Source organism: Entelurus aequoreus, linkage group LG03, assembly GCF_033978785.1.
Source record: "Entelurus aequoreus isolate RoL-2023_Sb linkage group LG03, RoL_Eaeq_v1.1, whole genome shotgun sequence".
Taxonomy (NCBI): Eukaryota; Metazoa; Chordata; class Actinopteri; order Syngnathiformes; family Syngnathidae; genus Entelurus; species Entelurus aequoreus.
The window spans coordinates 78,591,564-78,614,969 of record NC_084733.1 but is presented as its reverse complement, the minus strand read 5'-3'; the positions used below and the strand labels follow the sequence as shown (position 1 = coordinate 78,614,969).

The window sequence follows — 23,406 nt, the reverse complement described above, 5'->3', positions numbered from 1 at the left end:
CAGTACCGCCTAAAGATCGAAGGTCCGTAATATCATCGCTTACGTGCAGTGATTTCTCCAGATTCTCTGAAACTTTTGATGATATTACGGACCGTAGATGGTGAAATCCCTAAATTCTTTGCAATAGCTGGTTGAGAAATGTTGTTCTTAAACTGTTGGACAATTTGCTCACGCATTTGTTCACAAAGTGGTGTCCCTCGCCCCCTACTAGTTTGTGAATGACTGAGCATTTCATGGAAGCTGCTTTTATACCCAATCATGGCACCCACCTGTTCAGCTACCGATGTATATGTCGGTGTCGTGTGTGTAATATATAAATAAAAAGACCCAGTGATTATTCCAGGTTTACACTTTTTTTGGTTAATTAATTTTGGGCTGTGGATTACTGGATTGTTTAGAGGACGGTTGACAGGTAGCTGTTATTATCATGTGTGACTTTCAGTGTGTGTCCATGCACGAAATGTGTCGGATTTCTCAAATAGTCCGGCTCTAAATAAGCCTCCTACAACCCATGGAAACAGTTTAATCCGATTCGGTTTTGGAAAAGTCGGACTAAGACACCTGGATTATGCCATTGAAAACCAGATCTCTTGACCCTGGCAAGATAGTCCAGAACAATAGCATTCCTCATCTGGAACATTATCGGCCGTGGCACGAACAATCTTTTCCTTCGGTTTTAAAACTCCTTCCATCAATCCGCAGAGCCTTGTGAATGAACTCCGAGACATCCGCAAGTTTTGGTTCCATGATTCTACATTCGAAAATTCCTTCGAAAGAACTCTTTGCTGCCGGTCTTTCTTTGCTTCGGACCTGCGTTCACTCCGATACATTCTTGGTAGTAGCGCAATATAAGATTGTTCCTTGATGCTGTCTGTTATTTAACATCAGCATACCCATTAGAGACGTAATATTTGTAATCTGTGCCAATATTGCAGCTGACATCATGTACAACAGAGCTGCGCTGTTTACTTTTATGGAGCCTCTGATGTCTAGTGTGACGTCATAGGTCAACCGGAAAAGCAATACATTTATCCGTGCGAAAAGGAAATAAGCGCCCCCCAGTATACGGGAGGCACACGGCGTATGCCCAATAGTCGCATTAGAGAGAGTGCATGGACACTAGGACTTCTTGTGAAAATAATTTAGTGCATGGAAATGTTGTTGTTAGAAACTTGTGTGTGGTGTTGCTTCCTTATTTGTCATTATTCCAAGCTGATTATCATCTACCCGGGTCTTTTTTTAATGCATAGCAGCACCACTGTGATGAACCGTTGCCCAGATCATAGTTTATTTACATTTTTTGATTCACTTGTTGTTTATGTTCGGTTTCAGTAGGGATGATGTTTGATAAGAAATTATCGAGTTCGAGCCTATTATCGAATCCTCTTATCGAACCGATTCCTTATCGATTCTCTTATCGAGTCCAGATAGGTTGTTGTATATGGAAAAAAACACACAATATTTGGTTTAACAAAAGCTCACTTTTATTATATAAGAAATCTAATAAATAAATAAATATTGACTGTTACCCCCCTAAAAAAATAAAATAAAATAAATAGATATTGACTGTTGTTACCCAAAGTATATTAAGTGGGATTTTTCAGAAAAACAAATATATACAGTAACACAAAAACAAGCTGTCTCTGTGATCACTATATGTGTATAAATAATAATATAGTGTTAAATAAAATCAGTCCCATGGGCACAAAACTGAAAATAATACAGCTCTCCAAAAAGTGCACTTCTGCTGCTATTTGACATAACTGTTTGTTATGATGCTTTGACATTTTTGCACTTTATTTCTTTATTGAAAGAAAATTCTATGAAGAGAAAAGTTGTTTGCAAATGTGGTTACAATGCTAAAAGATGAAAAGTTAAAGCTACAAAAAGAAATACTCTTTATTGAGTTAAAATCTTTCTTTATAGGGGGAAAGATGTGATGTTATGAGCTAGGGAATATAACAACTACACTACCCAGCATGCAACGGGAGTGACGAGCATGCACGGTAGCCCCGAAAAGTGTTGTTGCATGTCGTCACCCGTGAAAGTAAACGTCAAGAACTCAGCCAACACGCCTCGTCTGCATTATTTATAATTAGACAGACAACACATCTACAGTGTGATTTTGTTTTGTTTACAAGGAAAGAAAAACAAAAGTTAAAAAAGGGAGATGTCATATATATTGTATATATATGTATGTGCTGCGGTTGCTTTAAGAACGTTGTGACAGCTGCCGTAAAGGAGGTGCGTTGCTAGCCTGGTTGCTATGTTTCCGGTTGGTCGTAAAAGTGTTCGTCATGTGTTTGTACCCTGCTCAAATCTCTCAGTAAAGTTATTCATTGGATTATACCTTTTGTTTTTAACTTTATTATTCCATTGTTTTTCCTGCTTTCCCTATCTGCGCCTAATGACTGAGCTACGTGACGTAAATTCTTGTGATGTCTCAAGGGGCATTTCTGGTCGGGACGGGATTCGTTCCGAGGGATTCGAATAAAGAACCAACTCTTTTTCTTTACTATAGTGGTCTCGATAACGGGTACCGGTTCTCAAAAAGGGATTCGAGTCCGAGGACTCGGTTCTTTTCTTATCGAACAACCGGGAAAACCGGTTTCGAGTATCATCCCTAGGTTTCAGCACCCCTGTTTTGTGTTTCTTGGTTGTCATGGGTGCTGATTATTTTCACCTGCATCTAATTAGTGTTCGGGACGCTCACCTGTTCCCGGGCACTAATCAGAACGCTATCTAGTCCATCCTCTGGCCTCACTCGGCATGGTGTTTTTGTTTGCTCCCATGCAACAAAGTTACATTCTCGTTCATGCTCCGAGTCCGTGTTTTGACTGGCATCCTTTTGGCTAACCCGTACTTGTTTCCCATGCCGTGGGCACCGCGCAACATATTTTTGTCTGCATTTGAGAATAAATCATTCTTCTTACCTGCAAGCTGCTTCCTGACGTTCCTCTGCATCTTTGAAAGACGATGCCACTGTACCATAACAAGCACTTGAACCGAATGTTAAAATTAATACGGTCAACTGGATTAAAAAAATACAGATAGCCGTTTCATTAGTCCAGAATCTTAATAGTCTTCCTGGACCGACCAAGTTAGAAACCGGTACAGGTCAGTGTTTCCCACACATTCATTTATTTGTGGCGGCTCGCCACGAAAGAATTAAGGCCACCACAAAAAAAAAAAAGTTTTTTATTTTTTTTAAATTTAATTTTAATTTTAATTTTAATTTTAATTTTTTTTTGGTCCTGTCCAGCTTCTCAGGCAAATCATATAGTTGATGTAGATGCCCATATCGGCTGTTCAGGTTTACTTTACAAAAGAGAAGTGTAGGATCAAGATTTTTGGAGCTCTTTGTTCAGTGGATCAGGTTCAGTGGTTCAGTTTGATGAAGCTCTGTGTCTATCTACCACCACTACTGTTTTCTGTTTATTTGTTACTGACTGTGGCAGGACACCTCTGCCTCTGTTTCACTTTATGTTGCTGGTAAATAATATGGTTGTAGTAGTAGGCTAAAGTTAAATTATTTAGTATGCACTAATTAAAGGGGCAGAGCTTTAAGAGACATTTTAGCTTTCATATTTTTATAAGATATATTTTTTGTAAGAACCACAATTAATAAATATATTTCAGTGAATAACTTATTGTTCAAATATGTATATAAATATGTACATAAAGTGTTGTAATTATATTGTAAAATGGATGGATGGATGGATGGACGTTTAAAACAAAACTGTTATTATTAATTATTAAGTATACATTTTTTGAGCCTTTTTAGAGAAAATCATATCATTGTAGTAAATTATGCAAATTACTCGATTATGTCATGGTGACCACGCCCATAGCCACGCCCCCACCGCCACAGGAATCTTGGCAGTTTATGGGAAACACTGCAGGTACATGGTATACATCCCTACTGATTAGCGGTGAGGAACATCCATTGACCTCAGCCTGGTACGAATAAATCCTGAAAGTGAACACACAGTAATCTGACCGCTGACCTCACACACCTCATCAATCCAGACAGTTTGAAGAAGACCGGCAACCTGTAAAGTGCGGACAATAAACCCCCACGGAAATTCCTCAACTTTATCATATTCCTCACCTTACTCCAGAACCTTACACCTCCTCTTAATGAAGACGGTACACCTTGCATCGGTCACTCGATCTTTGTCCTGCACACGCCTCTGAAAAGACTGCGTAGCTACGAGGTAAGACCAAAGAGACCAGACAAGAAGTCTCAATCGGGTCATTAGTTAGCTGGCCACTTACAGGACACACACACACACACACACACAATCAATACCGTCAGTTCCCATTAGCAAGAAGCATTGATCACAAGGCTTAGGCGTGTCTACCTATCAATCCGCCCCACCTTGTTGAAGTGGGCGTTTAGTGTGAGGCTGAAGCTGCCTTCCAATGACTGCACCACACTAAATGACATGAAACACACACAATGAGTGCAGAACTCCTGGCTTGTTTCCGAGCTCTTCAAACCCTCATTATCATTTTCCGCAGACTGCGTGCATCCATCGTACAATTCCCCGTCCCCCGTTAAACGTGATTCGATTTTGAAATGTCGGGAAGGAGAGTTGTTGTTTCCTCTGTTGTGACACGCGGTGTGAATAATGTAGTGAGGAGTGTAGTGCTGACATTAAGAAATGATTCAGAGTGCGCACACGGAAGACTTTGAAAATCCGAGGAATTATATCATCAGTGGTGAGCATGCTACTTTAAAAATGTAGTAGGCTCGGCGACAAGTACCTCTCGATTGAATGTAGCTAAGCTACAGGGGAAGCTGTCCCTGGAGAATCGTAGTAAACTACACTACAAGCTGCACGGCAAAAGTAGCTTGCTACATCAAAGCTACACATAAATATTAGGACTGTCAAATGATTAAAATATTTAATCGTGATTAATCACATTTTGTTCATAGTTAATTCAAAATTAATTGCAGAAAGCTATCACTTTTCGTCATTAAGTGTACCCAAGACAGATCATTTTGAAGTTTTTTTAATAACAATGAATTTGCTTTAATTAAATATTTATTTAAATGAAATGATGCTTTTTAAAACATGCTTTTAAAGAGAATAAAAAAACAAATACCTGCAGTGTGTTGGTGTCTTTCTAGAGCAGTGGTTCTTAACCTGGGTTCGATCGAACCCTAGGGGTTCGGTGAGTCGGCCTCAGGGGTTCGGCGGAGCCTCCGCCGCTGAGGTCAAAGACACACCCAACTCATCGTGTAAATAAAAACTTCTCCCTATCAGCGTATTATGGATACCCCCCAAACAATTTTCCCTCTAATTTTCCATCTGATTTGCAGGTGTGTAATTTGTTGTGAGTTCATGCACTGTGTTTGTGTTGTTCTTTGAACAAGGTGATGTTCATGCGCGGTTCATTTTGTGCACCAGTAAAAAAAACATAACTTTGTCCTTAATTTGAAAACATTTGTATTTATTTTTTTCACTAAAGAAGGGTTTGGTGAAGGCGCATAAGAAACTGGTGGGGTTCGGTACCTCCAACAAGGTTAAAAAACACTGTTCTAGAGTTTGTATTTATACAGAATTGGTCTTCCTGCTTTAGGAGCACTTGCATTAAGAGGAGAGGAACTACACTTCCATGTTTAGATAGCAGTTTCACGCATTAATAACACAAAATGTGAATTTTTACAATCAATCTTTGATTGTCAAGGATGTTGGGTGATATTTTTTCTGCCCCAATAAAGTTAATGACATTCATATTTGTGCATGACAATGTTTTAACCTTCTCTACCTACTTATAAACTTAATAAAATGTAATATTCAGCCTGTTAAACATTCTTGTCTTACGCAGAGAACGACTTGCCATGGCTTTGGATCTGAGATTTCCATAAGGTCCCCCTTTCTTTGTGCAGTTCTGCAAGCTATTTTAGATACAACAATAACTGGAGGCTGTTACACATTTACCCTATTCTGTATTCTGATGATGCAATTGTTGATGCTGATTGTTGAGGACTGAAGTGTTGATACCAACCAAACCTAACCCCCCCCCCTCCATATCCCACACCCCGGATTGTAAATAATGTAAATAATTCAATGTATGTACTCTGATGATTATCTTGTGTGATGACTGTATTATGATGTTAGTATATATTTGATAGTATTTGATAGTATATATCTGTATCATGAATCAATTTAAGTGGACCCCGACTTAAACAAGTTGAAAAACTTATTCGGGTGTTACCATTTAGTGGTCAATTGTATGGAATATGTACTTCACTGTGCAAACTACTAATAAAAGTTTCAATCAATCAATCAAACCCAAACTACGGAACGGGCCAAGGGTCAAAAATGTTTATCGCACGTTATCAATCAATCAATCAATCAATGTTTATTTATATAGCCCTAAATCACAAGTGTCTCAAAGGGCTGCACAAGCCACAACGACATCCTCGTTACAGAGCCCACATACGGGCAAGGAAAAACTCACCCCAGTGGGACATCGATGTGAATGACTAAAAATGTTCGCCATTAAAGGAACTTATAGTTATCGCGTTATTATTGCGTTAACTTTGACAGCCCTAATATATACATAAATATATGACCCCCAGCATCAGAATAAGAATCAGAAATACTTTATCAATCCCCGAGGGGAAATGAAAATTTTCAGCACAATCCCATTCAAGTTCAGACAAACATTACAGGGAGACAGAACAGGATCGCTGACGGGTCTGCCAACTTCCGGTGCACCTTACAAAAAAGGTGAAAAACAGGTAAACGCTAGGGGGGTGAGAAAAAAAGCAGATCCAGAAGTTGACATTTAGGGCTATTTAAGTAAACATTGATTGATTGATTGATTGATTGATTGATTGACAAAAAAGCACCGCAGAAGTCACGAAAGTGCCACCCCTTGTCGCACAGTCCCAAAGGGTCCCAAACCAAAGGGCAAACGGCATTTATATCTATGAGCCCACATGGAAATGAGACAAAAAAGGAGTGGCATAAAACACGTCTTTCTGTGGCAGCGTCAGAGAAAGTTGAACATGTAAACAAACTGTTGCGTCACAGTCCACACAACTACGGTGAGTTCAAGGACCGCCGAACTTAGTACGCTCGGCAAATACTCTCATCAGTGAAGCATAAACACAAGCAGGTTACTTATTCCATTTTCTTACATTTTTTCAAAGCTCTAGGGAGCCACTAGCGGCTCTAGAGACGCCGGTTGCGGACCCCCGGCCTAAGAAATGTAGAGTTTTGTGATAGTTGACTGGGCTCAGTCATCACTGCCAACAAAAAAATGGCCCTAAGTTGCTGACATTACTTCTGTTCGGAGTAGAAACAGAGAGAGGAAAAAAAAAGAAACAGTTTCCGTGTGTTGGAAACAAACGATGATCTGGTGAAAGCCGCCAGTTCTTTGTGCATCAGAGTGCAACAATCATCCCGTCAGACGATTATAGAATTACACGCCGCTTTGTTGCGTCCATGCAAACAGTCAAGAGTCCTTCCCAGCCCAGGCGGTCGGTTTGTGCGTGATGCTGTCAGCCCGCGCTCCAATAAAACTTGCGCTCGATGAGGCTCTGTGGGTTGGGTGAAGCCAGTGGAAACAAGCGAGCCGCGAGTTGTTTGATGACGTGTGAAAAGGCGAAGCGGGCGACGAAGAGCCGCGCAGGTAAATGTGATGACAAATTTCAAACAACCGACTGGAATTCTTTCATTTCATCACACGCCAGAATTATTCACGTCCTCGTTTTATCTATCATTGAGGATGTGGCCTTTCCTCACCTCAATCATGATTCGGCTGATTACGGGCTATATGAAACACTACGCCTCCGCCGGGTCTCTGGACTCATCGCCTGTCAATCACAGGGCATCAAACCTGACTTCTTCTGCTTGTCTGTGAATATTTTCATTCATTTTATTCCCAGGGCATTGAATCACTCACTTGTCTCAGGCGAGATCTGTCCTATCTGATCATTAAAATGATCAAGCCTGCTCTTGTCATTAATAAGTGTACCCTAGACAGATCATTTTTAAGTTTTTAATGACTGGACAATTTTTTTGCTTTAATGAAATGTTTTTAAACATTATGCTTTTCGAAATTTTGATCGACACAAAATAATATAAACATGCTTTTAAAAAAATACCTGCAGTGCGTTGGTCTCTTGCCAGAGTTTGTATTTATACAGAGTTTGCCTTCCTGCTTTAGGAGCACTTGCATTAAAAGTAGAGGTGCTACACTACTAGACTTAGACTTAGACTGAGACTGAGACTTAGACAAACTTTATTGATCCACAAGGGAAATTGTTCCACACAGTAGCTCAGTTTCAAAGGATGGAAAGAGTAAGGATTGAAAGGGTAATGCAGGTATTAAGTAGACTTTTTATTTAATTTAATTTGTGTAGACTTTAATTAATTAATTATTAATCTACTAATAACACAAAATGTGGATTGTTACAATCATGCTTTGATCGTCAAAGCATGATTTTATGACCTGAATTTATGTTTCTGATATTCTGTACTTTACATGTTGTACAAGTTAATGACATTCGTATTTGTGCATGAGAATGTTTTAACCTTCTCTACTTACTTATTAATAAAATGCAATATTCAGCCTGTTAAGCATTCTGTAATTGCGGACTATCAATCAGAACAGGTTATAAAATAATATACCTTAGCGATGGTAATATTGTGTGGTGAACTGTGATTACCCGCTGTGGGCTGCAGAGGGCAGTAGCAGGCATATGTAAACCGAGTCTCAGTGGTAGCGAAGAAGACGTGTTTGTTCAAAAAGTCTTCCTCCTTCATATCGCCGCTGCCATTACAATACACTTAATTTTAATCCGTCAGAAAACATTTATTTAGGTGGAAATATCAGAGTAACAGAATAGCGTGATCGTATTGCAAGACAATTTTATTGTTGATCAAGCCTGCTCGGAGGAGAGGCGAAACGTGTTTCAAGACAACGTGAACAGTTTTTGTTCGTCCCTCCAGGACTTTGCCAGGTCGCAATCGCGCTGATTCACGCAAATTCATCCATTTCCGCATATTATACGCAGCCTTGCAACTTTTTCAACTTCTCTGCGCATTTTTATTTTGTACCATGCGGCGGCTTAGTGGTTGTTTTGTTTCCCCCGATTTCTGAATCAGTGCATTTATCATTACGATAAAACATTTTTTTTCTTTGTCGGAAGAAAGCGGAAGTTGCGAAGCAAGGTTGGTTGCATGAACAAAGGCACCCGCTCTCTGGTAACCGAGCAACGCAGGGGGGTGTATATTGTAGCGTCCCGGAAGAGTTAGTGCTGCAAGGGGTTCTGGGTATTTGTCCTGTTGTGTTTATGTTGTGTTACTGTGCGGATGTTCTCCCGAAATGTGTTTGTCATTCTTGTTTGGTGTGGGTTCACAGTGTGGCGCATATTTGTAACAGTGTTAAAGTTGTTTATACGGCCACCCTCAGTGTGACCTGTATGGTTGTTGACCAAGTAGGCCTTGCATTCACTTGTGTGTGTGAAAAGCCGTAGATATGCCTTTAAGGTGAATTGGCGCTCTGTACTTCTCCCTACGTCCGTGTACCACTCCGTACAGCGGCGTTTTAAAAAGTCATAAATGTTACTTTTTGAAACCGATACCGATAATTTTAAAGCATTTATCGGCCGATAATATCATCAGTCCGATATTATCGGACATCTCTAGTATCAACTATCAAAATTATAATTTTGACAAAAATGTTACCATTAAATATATTATCCTCCTGGTCCTTATTTTCCATAGGTCATAAAAAATATCAATAATTATCAATATCCACCAATATAAAACATGTGATACAGTTTTCCTCCAAATTGTTCCTGTCCTGTCTACAGCGCTAAGCCTTCTGGGTAATGTACTATGTAAACATATAGCAACACAACTCTGTCCTGTTATCCTAGTTCACACATATAAACATATTTATTTGGGCTTTATTTATCCAGGGTAAGACAATTAAAAACATATTTTCTTTTCACAATGCTGACATGGCAAAGAGGCAGCATTTGCATGTTAGAGATGTTGAAGTGTGATGATAATCTCACGCCATCTCCTATTTACCAGCAAAAACTAGCGCTACAGAATGTTGAATGAATGTTTAAGATGGACAAACACTTTTTAAGCGTAACATACGTGGAGAATGTCTATATAACAAGGACGCCTGTAATTATAATTGATTATTACTATTATTAGGTATAATGAATTAAAACAGTACAGTAATTTAACAATAGGCTTTAACTGCTATCTGGTATCTACTTTTATGTTTGTGTGGTATAAAATGAATAAAACATCAATACAGCATTTATCTAATTTTTGTTGTAATCCTGGGATTTTTTAAGATTAAAAATAGTGATAATCAATGCATAAAATCACAAGTTGATTTAATGTTATTGGGAAAAAAAACATCTATGCAAATTTCCGAAAAAGCCGCCAGAAATTCAGTTATTTTAGGGCACAACAATCACACACAAAAACTGTGTTCCGATCCATCCGATGCCCTGAGAACTTCATTCTTTGGATTATTTCTTTGAATCTCTCCCTCTCGTATTTTTCATAATAAAAACTGCCACCGTCACAAATACAAACTCTGCCGACGGGCTCGTCTGAGAACCTGTCAGGCCGTCCAATCACAACATGGGCCGCGTGATTGGCCACTCCAAACGTGAAAAAGACATGTCGGCTCTAATGGCCGTATTAGGATAATGGCTGCCTCCCGGCAGGTAATTCCGTCTATTTGCACACGGACGAACACCTGGAAATGTTTGCCAGGGGCCGAGGTCTGTGTGGACATGACACATATTTGTTTACTCCAACAGCAGACATGGAGCTCATTTTTCAGCTCATGAAAAATGCAATGTTTATCAAACGCGATAAAATCCAGTCATTCCATGGAGGACCGCCGTGAATCTTCTGACGTGGTTCAGCTGGACCCCGCAATGTCCTCACAAAATTATTATAATTTGTCCCGTGGAGCACCACGACACCCAGGGCTAATTTGAGACCCTGAGCAGAATTCTATTTGGAGCCCTCACCACTACTATGTTATTTTTCACTTTTGTAATTATGTGAAACCATTTTATACCTTTTTTTTGTTGTTTTTTAAACCAACCTACATTCAATTTCATGCATGTTTTGTATTAAAACAAATTTGTGGGAAATACATTTTTAAATTCTAATTTTTATTATTATTATAAAAACTGCTTAAAAGACGAACATTGACGCTGCGTGCCTCGGTGGATGTTGAGAATGATTGGAAAGATATTAATTCTACACAAAAATAATAAAAATCACATCCCAATCACGATTCTTATTCATCCAGATTAAAAATAGATTTCTAATTTTCAAAAATCGTATGATAATAATAATGATAATAATAATAATGATGTGTGTGTGTGTGTGTGTGTGTGTGTGTGTGTGTGTGTGTGTGTGTGTGTGTGTGTCTGTGTGTGTGTGTGTGTGTGTGTGTGTGTGTGTGTATATGTATGTATATGTATATATATATATATATGTATATATATATATATATTAGGGCTGCAACAACTAATCGATTAAATCGATTAAAATCGTTTATTAAAATAGTTGCCGATTAATTTAGTAATCGATTCGTTGGATCTATGCTATGCGCATGCGCAGAGGTTTTTTTTTATTTTTATTAATTTGTTTTTTTTTTAAAATAAACCTTTATTTATAAACTGCAACATTTATAAACAGCTGAGAAACAATAATCAAAATAAGTATGGTACCATTATGCTGTTTTTTTCCAATAAAATACTGGATAGGATAGAAATGTAGTTTGTCTCTTTTATCCGATTATTAATCGAAATAACAATCGACAGATTAATCGATTATAAAATTAATCGTTAGTTGCAGCCCTAATATATCTATATACTGTATATATACAAAGTTTGTACATACATATATACAGTCGTGGTCAAAAGTTTACATACACTTGTAAAGAACATAATGTTATGGCTGTCCTGAGTTTCCAATAATTTCTACAACTCCTATTTTTTTGTGATAGAGTGACTAGAGCACATACTTGTTGGTCACAAAAAAACATTCATGAAGTTTGGTTCTTTTTGTGAATTTATTATGGGTCTACTGAACATGTGACCAAATCTGCTGGGTCAAAAGTATACATACAGCAATGTTAATATTTGCTTACATGTCCCTTGGCAAGTTTCACTGCAACAAGGCGCTTTTGGTAGCCATCCACAAGCTTCTGGTTGAATTGTTGACCACTCCTCTTGACAAAATTGGTGCAGTTCAGCTAAATTTGTTGGTTTTCTGACATGGACTTGTTTCTTCAGCATTGTCCACATGTTTAAGTCAGGACTTTGGGAAGGCCATTCTAAAACCTTAATTCTAGCCTGATTTAGCCATTCCTTTACCACTTTTGGCGTGTGTTTGGGGTCATTGTCTTGTTGGAACACCCAACTGCGCCCAAGACCCAACCTCCGGGCTGATGACTTTAGGTTGTCCTGAAGAATTTGGAGGTAATCCTCCATTTTCATTGTCCCATTTACTCTCTGTAAAGCACCAGTTCCATTGGCAGCAAAACAGGCCCAGAGCATAATACTACCACCACCATGCTTGACGGTAGGAATGGTGTTACTGGGATTAAAGGCCTCACCTTTTCTCCTCCAAAGATATTGCTGTGTATTGTGGCCACACAGCTCAATTTTTGTTTCATTTCACATCACATAGACAAAGATAAGACCTTCTGGAGGAAAGTTCTGTGGTCACAACAACCGCGATATGACAATTTCATATTGTTACACCCTAGCTCAGTGGTTCTTAACCTGGGTTCGATCGAACCCTAGGGGTTCGGTGAGTCGGGCTCAGGGGTTCGGCGGAGGTCGAAACACACCCGACTCATCGTGTAAATAAAAACTTCTCCCTATCGGCGTATTACGGATACGGCAACAGCAGAAGTCAGACTGATTTGCAGGTGTGTCATTTGTTGTGAGTTTATGCACTGTGTTGGTTTTGTTCTTTGAACAAGGTGATGTTCATGCACGGTTCATTTTGTGCACCAGTAAAAAAAACATGGTAACACTTTAGTATGGGGAACATATTCACCATTAATTAGTTGCTTCTTAACATGCAAATTAGTAACATATTGGCTCTTAACTAGTCATTATTAAGTACTTATTAATGCCTTATTCGGCATGACCTTATTATAACCCTAACCCTCTAACCCTGGCCCTAATCCTCTAACCCTAACCCGAACCCTAACCCTAACCAAATAACTCTAAATTAAGTCTTTGTTACTTAGAATATGTTCCCCATACTAAAGTGTTACCAAAAACATATAATAACTTTGTCTTGAATTTGAAAAAAAAGGAGGGTTATGAAACTGGTGGGGTTCGGTACCTCCAACAAGGTTAAGAACCACTGCCCTACCTACTATATCTGGTAAAAGTAGTGTAAAGGTGACTACATGTCTCGTTATGATAAAAACACATTTAGAAGTTCATCAATAATTATTTTATGTTCCAACTATGAAAGTATTCCATCTATGAATCATACCCTTTCTTTGCGGACATTAACATACCGCGGTCAACCCCGATACCAATCAGCCATTTGACAAGGTTTTATTAATTTTTTTAGGGTTTACTTCATCCCTCACTTGAAGCGCGAGTAAAGGATACACTACCGACCCGATACGTCCGATTATGCTCACAGATGCCCCCTAGCGGTTGTTTTTTCACACTGCAGCTAGTCCTGGATCGTGCCACACATTAATGCTTCAGTCACACGCAGGATTCTCACAGGAATTAGGCAAAAATACAACCTTACCTATTGCATGCTGCCGTATTATAACCACAATGCGGGACGAGCGCTTGTGTCAGGTTCAAACACTGATGACATCTATTAAACAGACGAGAAGCAAGGAATCATGCAGAGACAGAGTTCAATTTGCCTCAATGAGGAGACACGTGTTTTGGGCTGTATTCTAGTTACAGATCCAAACTACGCTCTAAAAGTTATTTGGGAGGTCCCTGGTTACATCACTGAAGCTGTCGCTGAGGGAAGGGGGTAATCTCGACAACTCCAGTTAGACACAATATATGATTATGCAAACATGCAAATGTGTTGACGCTGGTGATATCGCCTTGTCTCTGCCCTGTCTGTGTCACGGCGGTGTTCGACCATGGCAGTCAGCAGGCCGAGTCTGGACACAACACTGATACGAGATGGCTGGTAATCTTTTGGATTGCCAGCTTTGCACAGATAGAAAAATACAGATAATAACTATAGCTACGGCCCTTAAGCATAAAGTTGTGTGATAATATATTATTGACCAATTATCTTATCTACAAAACCCGACCAGGGTTTTTACTTCGACAGTTGGGTCTTTTTTGATTGTCTGATGGATAATGCTGTGCATCGTCATGTCTGTGCAGGAAGGAGCGGTGGTGTCGCTGTTCAAGATCTGCAGACAGGACCGCTTCATGGGCCTTTACGCTCACGCCCTGAGGACGGTGGCCTCCATCTGCTGCGTGGAGGAAGGCATCAAGCAGCTGGACAAGGTAGAGTGTCCCTTCGTAGATGCGTGTGCGCTAACCCATGTTATCTTAACCCGCGAGAAGCCATGTCAAAGATGTGTCATGTTACTTTTTGACATTGTTCTTGCTAATACATACTTGCCAACCTTGAGACCTCCGATATCGGGAGGTGGGGGGTGGGGGCGGGGTGTGGTCGGGGGTGGGGTGGGGGCGTGGTTGGGGCGGGGGCGTGGTTAAGAGGGGAATATATTTAAGCTAGAATTCACCAACTCAAGTATTTCATATATATACATACATACATACATACATACATACATATATATATATATATATATATATATATATATATATATATATATATATATATATATATATATATATATATATATATATATATATATATATATATATATATATATATATATATATATATATATATATATATATATTTTATTTTGTTATTTTTATTTTTTTATTTTTTTATTTTTTTAATGTATTTTATTATACATATAAATAAAAGAAATACTTGAATTTCAGTGTTTTGGAGGCTATCCAGTAGATGGCAGTATTGTCCTGTTTAAGAGTGTCACAACATTGCTGTTTACGGCAGACGAACTGCTTTACGGTAGACTAAACGTGACTGCTGTTGTTGTGTGTTGTTACCGCGCTGGGAGGACGTTAATGAAACTGCCTAACAATAAACCCACATAAGAAACCAAGAACTCGCCCTCGATCATTCTACAGTTATGACGTCATTGGGCAGGCAAGCTGTTTATATTGTGGGAAAGCGGACGTGAGAACAGGCTGTCCCCACTCAGGTCCGCATTGAGCTGTAGGGGGCGTGGCTACCGGGAATACCGGGAGTTTGTCGGGAGAACATTTCTGCCGGGAGGTTATCGGGAGGGTTGGCAAGTATGCTAATATGTCCCTTTTTTGAATAACAACCAACACATTCGTGAATTCCCACTGCAAAAAGTCAGTGTTCAAAAAGTAGAAAAAAAAAAATACAAAAATTAGGGGTATTTTATTTGAACTAAGCAAAATGATCTGCCAATAGAACAAGAAAATTCAGCTTGTCAAGACTTTCCAAAACAAATAAAATTAGCTAACCTCAATGAACTCAAAAATACCTTAAAATAAGTAAATTCTCATTAATAACAAGTGCACTTTTCTTGGTAGAAAAAAAATGAGACCTTTTTTGCTCAATATGTTGAAAAATATTCTTAAATTAAGTAAATGCTAGTGCCATTATCTTGACATAATGATATGCGCTCGGCATCATGATTTTTTTTTCCATGCTTGAAGTAAGAAATTATTACTTTAAAAAAGTAGTTTTATACTTGTGAGTGTTAATGACACAGCTTTGCAACAGTTGATATTCCAGTTTCAAGCATGTTTTACTCAATATAGGTCATAACATCTCAGCAACAAGCTGTAATATCTTACTGAGATCATTTAGGTCCAAACCCCTTAAAACAAGTAAAACACTCTAACATAAAATCTGCTTAGTGAGAAGAATTATCTTATCAGACAGAAAATAAGCAAATGTCACCCTTATTTGAGATATTTAATCTTACTTAGATTTCAGTTTTTGCAGTGCAGTCATTCATTTGTTGACTGTCGTGTTAGCATTTTTGCTATACAAGGCTTGCCGTAGCAACATTAGCGCTGAAAACTTGATGTTTTCCCAGCTTATTTCATGTGAATTCATTGAAGAAAATGCAGTACAAACAGTCTGATTATAATATTTGGCACCCTATTAAAGCATTACAATTGTTAATGGAATATTTTGCCAATGAGCTAGCTTAACCAGGGAAGCCACATGCTCGCATAGTCACATGACTGTCACATGACTCGGGATAGGAACTGCTGAACCGATTGGCACCTGGAAATCAATATCAATGGTACAGATTTTTGGTATTTTTGTATGGGTTAGTAAATATTAATTGTTTTTTATTATAAAATCACATTCTTATTGCAGCATTTAAAAATAAGCTGATTATGAAAACTGCTGTCCAGTTGTTATATTTTATTTTATTACACATTTCTGAGTCTTTATTAAGCATAACATTAGGTTGCAAATCCTAGACTTTAGATGGCAGTAATGCATAGTTTGTTAATGTGTGTGGGCTCGTCAGTTCAGTCTTTGCTAAAGCTTTGCTTTTGTTGCGCCCTACAAAGTGTTAACACTAAGTATTGTACTTATTACGCACCAGCTGTTTGAGTGTAACGTGCAGCTTAGTGGGTTTTTTTCGTTAACAAATTTGGCAGTGATGAAATCGCCATTTAAAATTGCTAATGCTAATCATTAACATGTTAATAGCAAAGCCAATGCTTTACTTACATTCGTTGGAGCGTTGTTGTTTTTTTTTACCAATTTCTTTCTTGTCGTTGAAAATTGCAACATTACCTAGAGGTAAGGTTGGCTGAGTACGCTTTCTGTGCTGCTGGAGTGATCGTCGTAGTGCAAAAAGGCAACTGGGCGTGGCATCATGCGCAAACCAGGTACCGAAACATGGCACCATTGAATTCAGGCTGTGGCCCCTCAAATTTGACAGCGACAAATCAACAACCGCATCCTCAACGCTATATAGCGGGGGTGTCCAACTTTTTGACTGGGGGGTGCGCATTGGGCTAAAAAGCAAACAAACAAAAACAAAAAGCCGACTGCATGCAAAGTAAGTATACGTGTATGTGTGTGTGTATATATATATATATATATATATATATATATATATATATATATATATATATATATATATATATATATATATATATATATGTATATATATATATATATATATATATATATGCATATATATATATATATATATGCATATATATATATATATATATATATATATATATATATATATATATATATATATATGCATATATATATATATATATATGCATATATATATGTATGTATGTATGTATGTATGTATGTATGTATGTATGTATATATACTGTACGTATGCATATGTATGTATATATATACATATACATTTATGAATGTATATACATATGTGTAGTATATATGTATATATATATGTGTGTGTGTGTATATATGTGTGTGTGTGTATATATATATATATATATATATATATATATATATATATATATATATATATATATATATATATATATATACATATGTATATATATATATACATATGTATATATATATATACATATCTATATATATATATACATATCTATATATATGTGTATATATATATATAGTGTATACATATATGTGTACATATTATAATAATATAATGGATATATAATTCATAATTTTTAGAATTGAATATTAAGAGTGTGAAAGTTCAAATCTTACCTTTATTTCCTTTGTGACGACCTACATTTTGTAATCCATCAGAAATATCAAGCAGCTAAAATGCGCCAAATATGAATACGTGTGGAGAGAGTGTTTGGCATTTTTCCCATCATGCATTGCTAAATGGGTGTAATTTTCAACTTTTTATGGCGGTTGGCTGTTTTTTATATATAATATCCTCAGAGTTCAGTGGACAGTGACTTTTTGTGCTGGTTGATTTTTTTTTTCCTGCGCCATGACTAGGGAAGCTTGTTTAGATTGAGTCATATGAGTAAATGCTATGCACGTACTCCTTAGAAAGCATAATCCATGGTCATTGGTCTGAGTCTACAGGATGGGTGACAACTAAGCACCGATGAAACTGCCGGATTTTTAAATTTATTATGACTCGGCCAGATTGCTTGTTGAACTTGTGCCGTCTCGCGGGCCAAATTGAAAAGGCAATTGGCCGCCGGACGGAGTTGGGGCACCCCTGCTACGTAGACTCCTCACTGGCGAGTTAGCGAGTTAGAGTCACTAATCATCCCTGGAGGCCTGTGAATAGTTAAACATGGTACATTACACATTGTAGGGGATACAAGAAGCCATGCTAACCGCTAATCTAGAGCTTTTTAACGTAGACAAAGGTGGGTGGAGCAATACAAATATGGGTGTAAACAATACCAAGTTTGGTATCAGTACCAGATATTTTATCCTTTTTTTGTTGTTATTGTTTACAAACTCAGGAACTTTAAACCTCGAGACAAAAAAAACTAACAAAAGTATTTAAATCAGAACCAGTAGTTGTCTATGTTTTGTTATTTTCCACTAATTGACTTCATCTTGCCTAAAATAGTGTTTTCGTCTGATTATAATTGTGGTAAAAAATGCGATAAGTCAATGATTTTCAAAGTAAAAGTATCAGCATTGGTGTGAGCGATACTGCCCAGATATTCGATACCCAAATAAGTCGTATCGCCCAGGACTACTGTAAAATATGGAAGCATCCAGGTGTGTAACGTCAACAAAGCAGACGTCCGCTCCTGATTAGCAGCGTGGTCTCAGGGGAGTGAGGGGCTGTCAGCCACGTCGGCTCGCTGCCGCCCGCTCAGGCTCGACAAACACAACTGTCATGGCCGCATGTTTGTTGCTCACTTTTATCCCCACGTGGGAACTTTGTGTGGGGGTAAAAACACGACGGGATGATTGACAGGTAGATGGGAGCATACCTGCTTGTATTATTAACTGTTTCCTAAATCTCCATTTAAAATGTGCTTACTAACTCTGAGGGGCATATCACCATGGCAACGTGTTGAACCTCCAATAGACTTCACTGTTATTGTGACCAAAATGATCATAGTTATTATTGTAGAAGTATAATTATTTATACACACACTGAAATATTTTACCAATTTTATGTAAAAAAAATAACTATAACTAGACGAGGCAATTCCTGAAGGAATTTCGTGTGAATAGACTTAGACTTCGATTTAGACAAACTTTATTGATCCACAAGGGAAATAGTTCCAATTTCCAATGCTCCAATGCTATTGTTGAACTGAAATCCTGGAATTTTTTTTTAGAATTGTTGAAGTAGAGCACACTATTCCCAAACAGGGTGAATATTTTGAAGTTGGAACAGTTTGAAACAGATGAAAAATGTGGGAGTTGTGGAACTTTGAAGACTGTCCCATTGATTTCAATGGGGATTTCCCAAAAAATTTGGGAATCTTTGGGAATTTGAATGTTCTGAATGAGTTGAAATGGTTGGTGTTGGAATTTTTCAAATCGTTCGAGAAATGTTGAAGCAGTAACATGTTGAATTGAGAAATGGTATTAAGGAATTTCGGGAAAACCCGGGAATTTTTCCAGTTTAAAAAACAACTTTGTTTGTTTGTCCCGATTAAGAGGATTGTTTTGACGGTGGAACGGTTGAAGTGGGTTAAAAAATGTGGATGGAGTAGTCGCCAGAAAAAAGGGTCAAAAAAGGGTTTGAAAAAACAGGAATTCTGGGAATTCCTGGAATTTTTTGGAACTTGGAAACATGATAGTTTGAATGTCGGGGATGAGTGGAATATGTTGAAGGTGGAGTGGTTGAAAAATGTCCCGGAAAACCTGGAATTCTGGGAAAACTTGGAATTTGTCAAGGGAAAGCCTGCGATTCCCGAATAGGCTGAACAGTTTGAAGTTGGAATGGTTTGAATGTAGAAGGTAGAGCGCGCCAAAATCTGGAGAAGAAGAACGAGAAGTTGAAGAAGTTTGATGAATTGATGAATTTTGGTGTAGAAAACCATATGTGTGAATGCTTTGGAGCATTCACACTATAAATTCACTCAAAGTAGACTTTCTTGAAAGAAGAAACATTAAATATTGTTCTCGATTCCCAAGAGTCATATTTTAATTTAAGTGTTTAAATGTTTCTATTTCAACATTTTACTTTGTAAAAAAAAACGGAAAAAAAAAACATTTTTAATTAATAAAGGCATTTTTTTGAAAATATTTTTATATATATATATATATATATATATGTAAAAAATATATTTTTTGATAAAAGCCAATTGAGTTCATAATGTATTTCTGCACGGATTATAAATATTTTAAACGATTTCAATAAAACAAATAACTTTAACAAATTGACAAAAATATAATTTTCCAGCAGAAAAAAACATTACATATGTATGGTTCTGTATTCTGGAAAGCCATGTTTTCATGTGAGTGTTTAAATAATGATGTTTTTCCATTTTAATTAGAAAAAGTTTTAGAAGGTTTTTTTTAATTGATAAATGCACATTATATATATATACTTTGTATATATATATATACTGTATATATATATAAAATGTATGTGTAGTTATACATATGTATATATATATGTATATAAATGTGCATATATGTATGTATATATGTATATAAATGTGCATATATATGTATATACATACAAACATGTATGTATGTACTGTATATATATATATATATATATTAGAGATGTCCGATAATGTCGGACTGCCGATATTATCGGCCGATAAATGCTTTTAAAATGTAATATCGGAAATTATCGGTATTGGTTTCAAAAAGTAAAATGTATGACTTTTTAAAACGCAGCTGTGTGCAGAGCGCCAACAAATCTTAAAGGCACTGCCTTTGCGTGCCGGCCCAGGCACATAATATCTACGGCTTTTCACACACACAAGTGAATGCGACGCATACTTGGTCAACAGCCATACAGGTCACACTGAGGGTGGCCGTATAAACAACTTTAACACTGTTACAAATATGCACCACACTGTGAACCCACACCGAAAAAGAATGACAAACACATTTCGGGAGAACATCCGCACCGTAACACAACATAAACACAACAGAACAAATACCTGGAACCCCTTGCAGCACTAACTCTTCTAGGATACTACAATTCTTTAAGATGTTAATAAACTTCTCAATCAATCAATCAAAAAAACAACACAAATACAACATTGAAACAACATGCTTTTTGATGACGTTTAATCAATGTCAGGTTGTGACGTTGATTTGACCATTGAAATTTGGTCATTTCCCAACGGACAACGTGGATCCAACGTTGGACATCAATGTTGACTCAATTTACAAATGCAACTATCTTGCAACGTTGTATCAATGTCAGTTTTAAAGGACATGTACGTATAATCAACGTCTTGGGCCTGCCGGGACGGCTGTGTTTAAAAGATTTGGTAAACACTCCTATCGAACTTTTGTGTGTGTACGTGCGGAGAAGTTAAGTGAGGTAGAGAGTGGCAAATGGGGGAGGTGCAGGTGCGGTGGGTGTTTCCACGTCACTGGGTCAGGCTGCATCCACGCTGCTGACGTCCTCGGGGGACCGAAATAGGGACGAGCACGGTGGAATGTGGGAGCGCTGATGCTCATCAGCGGCTGAGAGTGACAGGTGCGAGTCACGCCGCATGCTCGTCTCCAAACTTTTGCTCCCTTAAGTGTCGCTGATGGCGAACAAACAAGGACTTTTGTGACTTTTAGTAAATCCCTCAAAGGGATTTCAAACATTTAAAAGACTTCCACCTTCTCTTTTACGCCATATGATGAAAACATGTATGTGTCCCTAGTTTGCATTTTGTCTATTTTTTACTGAATTTAATGCATGTCTGAGCAGCTGGGCCGACAACCTTGATGCTAATTTTAAAGCTTGTATGTTATGTGCAACACTGCCCCCGTGTGGATGACAACTTGAACTACATGCAAAGTTTAAAGCGTGTATGTCATGGGAAACACTGCCCCCGTGTGGATGACAACCTGAACTACATGCAATGTTTAAAGCTTGTATGTAATGGGAAACACTGCCCCCTGTGGACAAAGACTTGAACTACATTATTTTTCGACCAGCAATTTGACTTAAAAATGAGGAGATGACCACTTGTGGCTTGTACAGCCCTTTGAGACACTTGTGATTTAGGGCTATATAAATAAACATTGATTGATTGATTGATTGACTTTATGTCATTAATAATTCCATAAAATCATAACAATTCCACAATCCCTTTCCACTCTGAAAGGTGCAAGTGCAACTTTTAATTTTGGTCTGTTATTCTTATGTCTTTATGTCATAGTGTGATTAATTTTAATAATATCAGACTACATTATTATTCGTGTACATCCATTGTCGTATCAAGAAAATATGTTACTTTCTTGTGTGGACAAAGCGAGTGTCACAGTGGATCATTTTCAAGGTAAAAGTTGATTTTCATGACAAAAAATTATTTTCAAGGTAAAAGTTGATTTTCAAGACAAACATTTTTTTTTTAAGAAAAACATGATTTTCAAGGTAAAAGTTGATTTTCATGACAAAAAATTATTTTCAAGGTAAAAGTTGATTTTCAAGACAAACATTTAAAAAAAAAAAAAAAAAGATTTTAAAAGTAAAAGTTCATTTTTCATGACAAAAAATGATTTTTAAGGTAAAAGTTGATTTTCAAGACAAAAATTTTTTTTTAATGAAAAAAATGATTTTCAAGGTAAAAGTTGATTTTCATGACAAAAAATGATTTTCAAGGTAAAAGTTGATTTTCAAGACACATTTTTTTTTAAAGAAGAAAATGATTTTCAAGGTAAAAGTTGATTTTCTTGACAAAAAAAATTTTCAAGGTAAAAGTTGATTTTCAAGACAAACATTTAAAAAAAAAAGATTTTCAAAGTAAAAGTTGATTTTCATGACAAAAAATGATTTTTAAGGTAAAAGTTGATTTTCATGACAAAACATTTTTTTTAAAGAAAAAAATGATTTTCAAGGTAAAAGTTGATTTTCATGACAAAAAATGATTTTCAAGGTAAAAGTTGATTTTCAAGACAAACATTTTTTTTTTAAAGAAAAAAATGATTTTCAAGGTAAAAGTTGATTTTCATGACAAAAAATGATTTTCAAGGTAAAAGTTGATTTTCAAGACAAACTTTTTTTTTAAAGAAAAAAATGATTTTCAAGGTAAAAGTTGATTTTCATGACAAAAAATGATTTTTAAGGTAAAAGTTGATTTTCAAGACAAACATTTTTTTTTAAAGAAAAAAATGATTTTCAAGGTAAAAGTTG

At 37.1% G+C, this 23,406-nt stretch overlaps 1 protein-coding gene across 1 annotated transcript in view; it reads left to right on the top strand.

Annotated features, from left to right (window-relative positions):
• The window catches only part of LOC133646907 (protein inscuteable homolog), a 104,241-nt gene that overhangs the window by 62,565 nt on the left and 18,270 nt on the right, over positions 1–23,406 (top strand). Inside the window, 1 exon segment of the mRNA XM_062042825.1 lies at positions 14,414–14,539. Within this exon segment, the coding sequence (XP_061898809.1) occupies positions 14,414–14,539 (126 nt within the window).